General features: G+C 34.9%; 1 protein-coding gene across 3 annotated transcripts; it reads right to left on the reverse strand.

Annotated features, from left to right (window-relative positions):
* Positions 1–1,556: 1,556 nt before the first annotated feature.
* On the reverse strand, positions 1,557–8,051 carry LOC113782867 (dihydroceramide fatty acyl 2-hydroxylase FAH1-like). Of its 3 annotated transcripts, XM_027328806.1 has the most exons (8): positions 7,780–8,051; positions 6,690–6,837; positions 6,414–6,476; positions 4,785–4,877; positions 4,462–4,658; positions 4,238–4,343; positions 2,350–2,496; positions 1,557–2,056 (listed from the first exon to the last, which is right to left on the reverse strand). In XM_027328806.1, the coding sequence occupies exons 2-8, from the start codon at positions 6,693–6,695 to the stop codon at positions 1,937–1,939; spliced, it is 732 nt and encodes a 243-aa protein (XP_027184607.1). In that variant the 5' UTR covers positions 6,696–6,837; positions 7,780–8,051; the 3' UTR covers positions 1,557–1,936. The 3 variants fall into 3 exon arrangements, with proteins under 3 accessions (XP_027184607.1, XP_027184608.1, XP_027184606.1); XM_027328807.1 differs by lacking the exon at positions 6,690–6,837; XM_027328805.1 differs by lacking the exons at positions 6,690–6,837; positions 7,780–8,051 and adding an exon at positions 6,032–6,255 and having other exon boundaries at positions 6,414–6,482.
* Positions 8,052–8,500: the final 449 nt, after the last annotated feature.

Consider the following 8,500-nt stretch of genomic DNA (forward strand, 5'->3'; position numbering starts at 1 on the left):
TCACTGCATACTAGAACCTGAGGCAATATTGCAGAGGAGGGTTATCCTCAGGAAGGATCAACCTATGATCCAATATCTGATTAAGTGGTCTCACATGGACTCCTGTGAAGCTTCTTGGGAAGACGCATCTGTTATCAATCACCAGTTTCCTCAATTCCAGCCTTGAGGACAAGGCAAATCATAAGGGGAAGGGTTTGTCAGGACTTGGGGGCTTAATTGTAAATAGTAATAAATAATAACAGTTTCTGTTATTGGTAGGTAAGGTGCTGAGTCAGATGACGTCAGCAAGTCAGTTTGTTAAGTTGGTTAGTGATCGTGTAGCTCATTCCTTTATAATGAGCTCTCTGCAATTGCAGAGGCATGAAGAGAAATAACAGAATTGATTCTTCTCCCTCACGCTTTCACTCTCTATCTCTCTCTCTCTCTCTCCTCTCCTTTCTCTCCTACCTTTCTCCCTCTCTTGTTCTTCGTTCCACAGCTGCATTGCAGCTCTATCTCAAGAATTCTGCTTGAATTCCTGACAATTACATTTTGAGAAATGGTGTATGGATTGATTGGAAATTTCCTTTTCTTTGGGTTGAGCCGAATGTTTCCTGAAAAATCAGAGAAAACTGGTGCCTTCTCTGATCTCCATTCTACCTTCTGAATTCTAAACCATTGGTCCACATACAGACCGTTCATTGTAGGAAAATAACCCACAGGAAAACAACAAATAAATCACACAAACTGAAATCACAGTTGTTAAACTCTATCTGACTTGACGGTTGAACTGATCGACCCGGTGAGCTGAGCATTAGATCAGGGCAAATCTCTAGTTAGACCAGACAAAAAGTTGACCCGATCAAATTTGGAGAAACCCATTTGACTAGGTGGTTCAACCAAGAAACTACACGATTTTTCGATTGACCCGATTTACTTTTTCTTTTATTTTTTTAAATTGTGGGTCTTTGTTTTTGAAACAATTTATATATATATATATATATATATATGTTTTTATAAAATTTGTACATTAAATCTTCATTTAAATATGTATAGACTTTATCACTTGCTTAGTTTATATTTGATAACTAAATATTTTTTTAATAAACTTGTTTATTTTTTTATTATACAATTAATCCTTTTAACTTTTAAATTGACAATATTTGATTAGTTAGAAAATTACTTTGTTTTTAAATAAAAAATAAAATAATGAAAAAATAATGCCATATTTTTTTGAAACAAGCAATATAAATTTTGTTTTATACTTAACTATATTATTTATTTATTTAAAGTAGGATAAAATGAAATTAAATCTTTTATTAATATCTATATATTTATTATATATATTTCCAAGTATAATAATTAGTATCTAAAAGCACTTTATTATATATTTTATATATATATTAAAAATGCTATTTTATAATTATAAATATTAAATTAATACTCACACGTTCAACCAATGATCCAATCCTACTGCTGGGTTCCTTACCAGCCGCATTTAATAACTATGACTCAAATTCAGTAAGCAGTCGGAAACAATTAGATAAAACAGAAAACAACGGCACGCACCAAAAGCGAAGACGAAATGTAATGGTACATGAGTAGGAAAATACAAGTTTCAGGAGGCAAACTCTCAAATTTATTCCTCAAATATCCACCGCCCGCTTCCTCAAACACCGGACACCGAATCAATCAAGGAAAAGAGAATACAATTGGACTTGGAAACTTTAACCGACGTAAGCCCAAGGAGACTAAATATGACTCGGACGTCACACCAATTTTGGACGCTGAACTAAATAATTAAATAAGACTTGGTTTAACTTTCTACATTGCCTCCCTTAAACCAAAATCTGCTACTTTTCTTAGAAAACTCCTATTCTGCATATAAATAATAGCATAAAAAAGAATATTTGGAGAACGAAATATTTGGCCGAATACTAAGTTATTACACATCAAACTATCTGCTCTTCTCAGCTGGCACTGAGGTTGGTAGTGTTCCAAAGACCTTATCCCATAACGAGGAAGTGATACCAAAGCCTTTATTTTGGATACGAAAGTGATGATTCAAATGATATTTCTGCAAAAGAGAGATGATCAGAAAGATATGCAGATCAAACCACTTGTGCAGTGGAGAAATTCCTACCTTCTTCCAGGTTCATACGGGCAACGGAAAATTTGATTTCTTCATGACAGATCATTCTAGATATGGGGCTAATGCAGGTCTATGCAAATTGCTTCTACTAAAATGATAGCATGTTTCTACGATCCGAGTTTGTACATAATTTTTAGTATGTAGATTGTTCTTTACACACGTGTAAATGAGAAATGTAACGAGACTCAAGTTGTTCTGATGGATTTGTATCTCTTTACCTTGAGGTTTTTTGGCACTTCACTTGTAGGCTGCCCATGGTGCAAGTAATAATGGGTTACATCATATATCACATAACCCAGTAAACCACCTCCAAACAAAGCAGGAGCAGTAGAAGGAGTAGAAATGAGTTTTACTAAGTTGTAGAACTGCAAAACAAGAAGACAAGTATCAGAAGAAGAAGAAGAATGTGCTGTGCATATACTCCTAAGAATTATTAACTAAAAGGGGAAGACTTGGAAGAAAGGCCCGAGTTTAAGACTGCTTATCAGACACGTGTAGCTGAAGGCAAGCATAAAATGGATTTGCATTTCTTTTCAAACAATTTTCTGTTATCTGTACTCATTAGAACATGATGTACCGCATTCTCCAGTTATCTCGGATAAATTCAGTCAAAATATTCACTCCATACAGACAAAATATCAACTAAGGTTCCGTTTGATAAAACTGAATCTGAATTCTGAAATCTGAATACTGAAACAATTAATTTGTTGAATTTTAAGCACTGAAAAATATATATGAATGTCTGAATTTTAATGCTAAACCTATTTATACTGTTTGATAAATATTTATAGCTGAATGCTTAATAAGTTTAATTTGACAATTTTGCCCTTATATCCTTTCATTCAAAAAAGAAATAGAATCTATGATTTAATTAGTTTAAAATTGTTCGATATGAAAATGACAATATTTATTTATAAATCAAATTAATATAAAAGATGAAATATATTATATGAGAAGTATGGAGAATATGTGAAAGTCATTAAAAAGGGAGAAAAGAGAAACTAAAAATCGTTAGATAGAGAATATTATGTTGTTTAATTAGATAAGAATTTTGAACATAATTAACAAACAATGGTAGATTTGGTAGATAAGATAAGATAGCTGAAATAATTCTATTGATTCTTATCAGAATTAAGCATTCAGTTAGGATTCTTGTGCTGAAAAAAATACACACAGGTTCAGCACTGCTTAACAAGTTCAGCAAATAGATTTTCATTTATCAAACACTCAAAACATCTGAATGTCTGAAAAAATTCAGATTCAGCACTTTTTTATGTTATCAAACAGACCCTAAAGCTCAACAAACCTCCAGTGAGAGCTGAAAGAGTAAATTGGAGCACTTTAAGACAACCACCATCCAAAATGGCAGAAAATCAGACACTGAAACCAGACTCAAACTTGTTGTTTAGACAGTTTCAGTAGGTGAAAGTTCATTATGTACTGGTCAGTACCAGTCTAAGCAACTACATTTTCAACATATTCAATGGAATGTCACAAGCAAATTTTTCTCCCTCCATGTATCTTACTCCTTGAAGACAACAAATATTCATGTCCAGTGCCTCTTAGATGTCATTGCTAACCCAGTAGCTACTAAATTGTATTTCTAGAATTATGGAGCAGATAACATCTTGCCCTCTCCCTCCCTCTCCCATGGGGCATGAATCTGGTGGCCACCAGCCCGATGTCATCCTCAACCTAAATGCTAGCAAGGGAAGAACTTTGATGCAATGGCTACTCACTTAGGAATAGTACAGAAATCAGCTGCTAGCAGTATGTCACAGTCAAAAACAAGTCTCACAGTTTGTTGAGATTCCTATGAAAATTTCATATCCCTGACCTGGAATCCTTTTCAGTCACATGTATCTTTTATGCACTTTTAGTAAATGTGTCAAAAAAATTGCATGATTACATGACCTGACTTGGTCAATTACTGGCAGGAACATTTGTCTGAAAGACAAGCGAGGATCCCAGTAACTACCAAATAGCCTTACTATGAATATTGTAAAGCATAGCACAAGTTATTAGTAACGGGAAGGGAGTGAAGAAAGAAAATACAGGCTTTATACAGTATGAATAAAAAACGAAACGCTGCAGAAGGAAACATACAGGTAAGCACAGCACAGCAGTTGCAGCAGGAGGGAAGACAAGGCGCAGACCATCCATGGGGTGCTTATGATGGCAACCATGAAGAAGATAATGTATGGTATTTCCCCTACAACAAGTTTTTACATATTTCATTACATAGAGAAGAAAAAAAACACAAATACAAATAACACCGACAAGAAAGACGACAAACAATTAACATGCCTACACACATAGCAATGACTAACCAATAACTTTTCGTCTTGATGTGGAAAAGGAAACGATGTAGAGTGTATTCTAGCAAAGTCCATACACCGATTCCAGTTACCACCGTCAGAGCTATTTGAGGAAGTGTATGACCCATCACAATCGACTTTGAAACAAACCAACATACAACTGGGAGCCAAACAAGGGGGATTACCCACCATTCTGTGCGGGTTAAAAACTATTTCGAGTAAAAATGAAATCAACATCAGCTCTGTGAAGCATGACTTGATAACATACATATAATAATTATTCAAGTGTCAATCTAAATGAATAATCATATTATCAAATTCACCAGAGAGTATACCTCCCAAAAGTCACTTCCAAAAAATCGGGGACCTTCCTTGCTAACTATAGGCTGGTGAACCCACTCCTGATAAGATTCTCCAAGATGACCTACCTGTGTAAGATTTCAAAGAATTTCATAAAGCAAATTCAAAAAGTTAAAGTATGGTTTAATTGACTTAAACAAATATATCTCTTATGTGGAACAGCAGCACTAGTATCCATCAGCTAGAAAAGGTTACAAGTCAAAAAGGAAAACATGTTCTGCTGCATGTTAGTCAAACAAACGAATTGGTCTATTATAAGGCAAAATGCCATCTTGCCCAGTTCAACAAACTTTTTATGCCTAGTTTTGTTTGTCCTTTTCACGGCTTGGGGGGTTTTATTTGTTTTGTGGTGGTGGGGGGGGGGGGCGGCGAAGAAAAATGCAGGACTTAGACCTGTTGATGTTTTCATTTCTCTACCTTATAGTTTCCTCTTTGAACTGAGAATAGAAAGATAAACATGGCTGCATCACTAAATTTAGAGCATAAAAATACAATGCAACTGGCAGGCTATGATATTGCTAACAACAGTTTATTTAAGTACTCACTGCATGGGAAGGACAAAATTAAGGGATGCCATTAACTCAACTTTTGCTTCTATTCACCATAGGAATCTGTCATTTCTAGTGACTGCAAGACACTGAACTAATTACAAGGACTCTAGCATGGGTGTCACGTCTGGGTGCTCCTCTAGGTATCAGATTCATAAACTTTCTAGAATTTGGGATACTGGGACCGCCAAAGAGTCAGGTTTATCTGGATATAGTAGAGAAGATATACATATACATATACTTATACATATACATATACATATACATACATACATACATACAAATTATATTATAATATATAATATTATATATATAATATACATATATTATATTTTTTGGCTAATAGTGTACTTTATTGAATCTCTTCTGAATGATAACTAGTGAGAGGAGGAAAAGTTTCAGAGAAAAGGCAAGGGTGGACCACAGACATATGATTTAAGGTATTAGGCTACTCATGGAGTGTGTTATTTGCTTGACTATCAAGTAGTGGAGAAGACAATGAAATTGGTATAGTATATAAAATCAATAAAAGTACTTGTGATATATTCAACATCATTGTCATGTGAGCCAATGAGGTTACTCTCAACTTTCTGATACATATTCAATTGCTTATCTTTTATCTTTTGAAATTGAAGTCTTCTCATCTCTCTCAGATCTACTACTCCCTTGCTTACCCTTTCCCTTTCTTTAATACGCTTTGATTTCAGTGAATCTCTGAAACAAAACCACCATATCCTCTCATCTCCCTCTCCTGCAAGTTCCGATCTTCTTCCCATTCATCTCACACCTGATCGAATTCAGAGCTACCAAGCAGCCAACCCAAAAGCCAAGTATCAATTTATTTTGACCATGTTTGACACGGATATTACACCTGCACCCTTCACTTGTTACACCGACACTGGTGTTCCAGGGATGAGTTAAGAGTCTGTAAATATAATTCATAATTCCTAGAAGAATAATAGCTTGGCATGCAAAGATTTCAACTCTGTATTCAGACTAAAGCATTAAGACCAAAGATATTGTAAGTGAAAGATAAAAAGAATTAGGAGTTTTCACCTGGAAGACAAGAGGTTTGTTTAAATCAACTGTGAAACCCTGAGCCACCATCTTGGCACCAAACTATAAATGGTGTGACATATCAAAGGAAATGAAAGAATGATTAGGCAGATACAAATAGGATCAAAACCTAGTGAAAGAATTTACACATGATGAAAAATTTAGAATAGCTTTTAGAACCAAGCTGAAGTAATGAAACACAAACGTGAACCGATCATGAATGACAATAATTGAATTGTCACAACTTGATTTAAGAATTTCACACGAGCAACGTACTTCCATCAGGCCTCAAAACCATACAAAGGCAAGCAAAGCAAAGGACACAACACAACTTTATGGAGGAAACAATTCCATTTTATGATGTTCCCTACTCTTCCAATCTGCATCTCCATCCTTTATTCCAAGAACTCCTAACGTATTAATCCTAGGCAAATGACACAAGTAGCCAATTTAGTCGAAGTAATAGTAGGGAAAAATGTACCACTCGAGTGCAGGGGAACTTGATTAAAATGGTACACAAGATCAATTTAACATAAAATAAGTAAGAATAGCAGTTATGGTCCTGCCACAAACCCAACTCGTTATGCCAAATTGAATAGAGCATTAGGACTACAGCATGGAGCTAGACCCTTTGGTACAAGTACAAACACACAATACCAAAATTTGACATGAGCAAAGGACATAAAGAACACAAGGGAACTCACATTTGCTTGGTATACTGTCATTTTGGAATGCAAGCAATTTCACATTTTTTGTAAAACAATACTAACCGAATTTAGCAGATAACAGAATGATTAGGGATCTTAACCGAATATCTAGTAAAAAAAATCCTGCACAGTGTCAAGTAGATCTTAACATACATATTTTGATCTTGAAGAAATGCCTTTTTGCATATTGAAACACAAAATTGGACACCATCTCAGCAACATCTACTAAACTAACTAGCAACAGACAACAAGAAACACCAAATAGCCAATTAGCTTTGGCTTTCTCCTTGAAACTTTCCAAGATAATACTTCTAATCCAACCATTAGACTGCAAAAAAAGTCACCATTTCACGCTGAGAAATTAAAGAAAAAGAAAAACCATTTTTTTCCCATACTGAAACCACCCTTCAATTCTGATTAAACACATAAGATAGCATCCATCCCAAATGCTGTAAAAATTGGGTCTTTTTCTAAGCTTTTAAATCCAACCCAAAATGCAGGTTACCAATTAGATCAAAACCCAAAAAGGGTTCTCATTCTCATTATATCACCATTACAACAGATCTACCAACCAAACAATCAATCAAAAACTTCAACTTCTCCAAAAAAGTTCAGAACAAGTAAAAACGAAGATGAAACAATGATAAACAAGCACCGACCCAGAAGAATGCAGGCCTGATCGGTGAAGTCCACAAAGGAATTGGACCCGTTCAGGAAGAGGAAAACTGCGATCCGCAATAGCAATTGCAACAGCAGCAGCAGCAGAAGGCAGGTGTCTTTGCTGCCACCCGTTCTAGTATGGTAGCAGTGAAGAGTTAGGGGACCATTAGGTGGATAATTTATTGCTTAATTTACTAGTATTAGTATGAGTAATAGAGTGATTTTTGTGAATATTTGGAGAAATTTTTGGGGAAAGGATGGATCTTGACCTTAGATTTTGATATCGGCATCGGGGATGGTACCATCAGCCAGCGGATTTGCACGTTAGAATCTTGAGATTGACAGCCTGGCAAGGTGATGGAGATACAACTCATAATTATCTCTGTCCATGTCTTGTTTGTTCGTTGTTGAGAGTCCTGGTCCAACCGGTTTTCTTTTTGAATTTCAAGTTTTTTTTGGTACATTAAATTCTAGGGATAATATAAGAAACCTCTCCCTGAGGCTTTTGACAATTGCACTAGCATCCACTGAATTTTGCAAAATTACACAAACCTTGTTGAGGTTAAGGTTTTGATAACAAAATTAGTCCAATTAAAAAAATAACATTAAAAAATAATTTAAGGAAAGAGATGAAACTTTTATTCCATAAATACTCCTTATGCATATATAAGTTGTATTAGTAAAAGAACAAAAATAATTAATAATTAGAAATAATTAGGA

The sequence above is a fragment of the Coffea eugenioides genome, chromosome 9, assembly GCF_003713205.1.
Source record: "Coffea eugenioides isolate CCC68of chromosome 9, Ceug_1.0, whole genome shotgun sequence".
Taxonomy (NCBI): Eukaryota; Viridiplantae; Streptophyta; class Magnoliopsida; order Gentianales; family Rubiaceae; genus Coffea; species Coffea eugenioides.

Coding starts and splice junctions, on each gene's coding strand:
- LOC113782867 (XM_027328805.1), bottom strand. CDS start 6,133: ATGGGAAGAAGATCGGAACTTGCAGGAGAGGGAGATGAGAGGATATGG. Junction 4,878..6,031: donor GTATTAAAGAAAGGGAAAGG/GTAAGCAAGGGA, acceptor AATCTTACACAG/GTAGGTCATCTTGGAGAATC. Junction 4,659..4,784: donor TTGGAAGTGACTTTTGGGAG/GTATACTCTCTG, acceptor TACTCGAAATAG/TTTTTAACCCGCACAGAATG.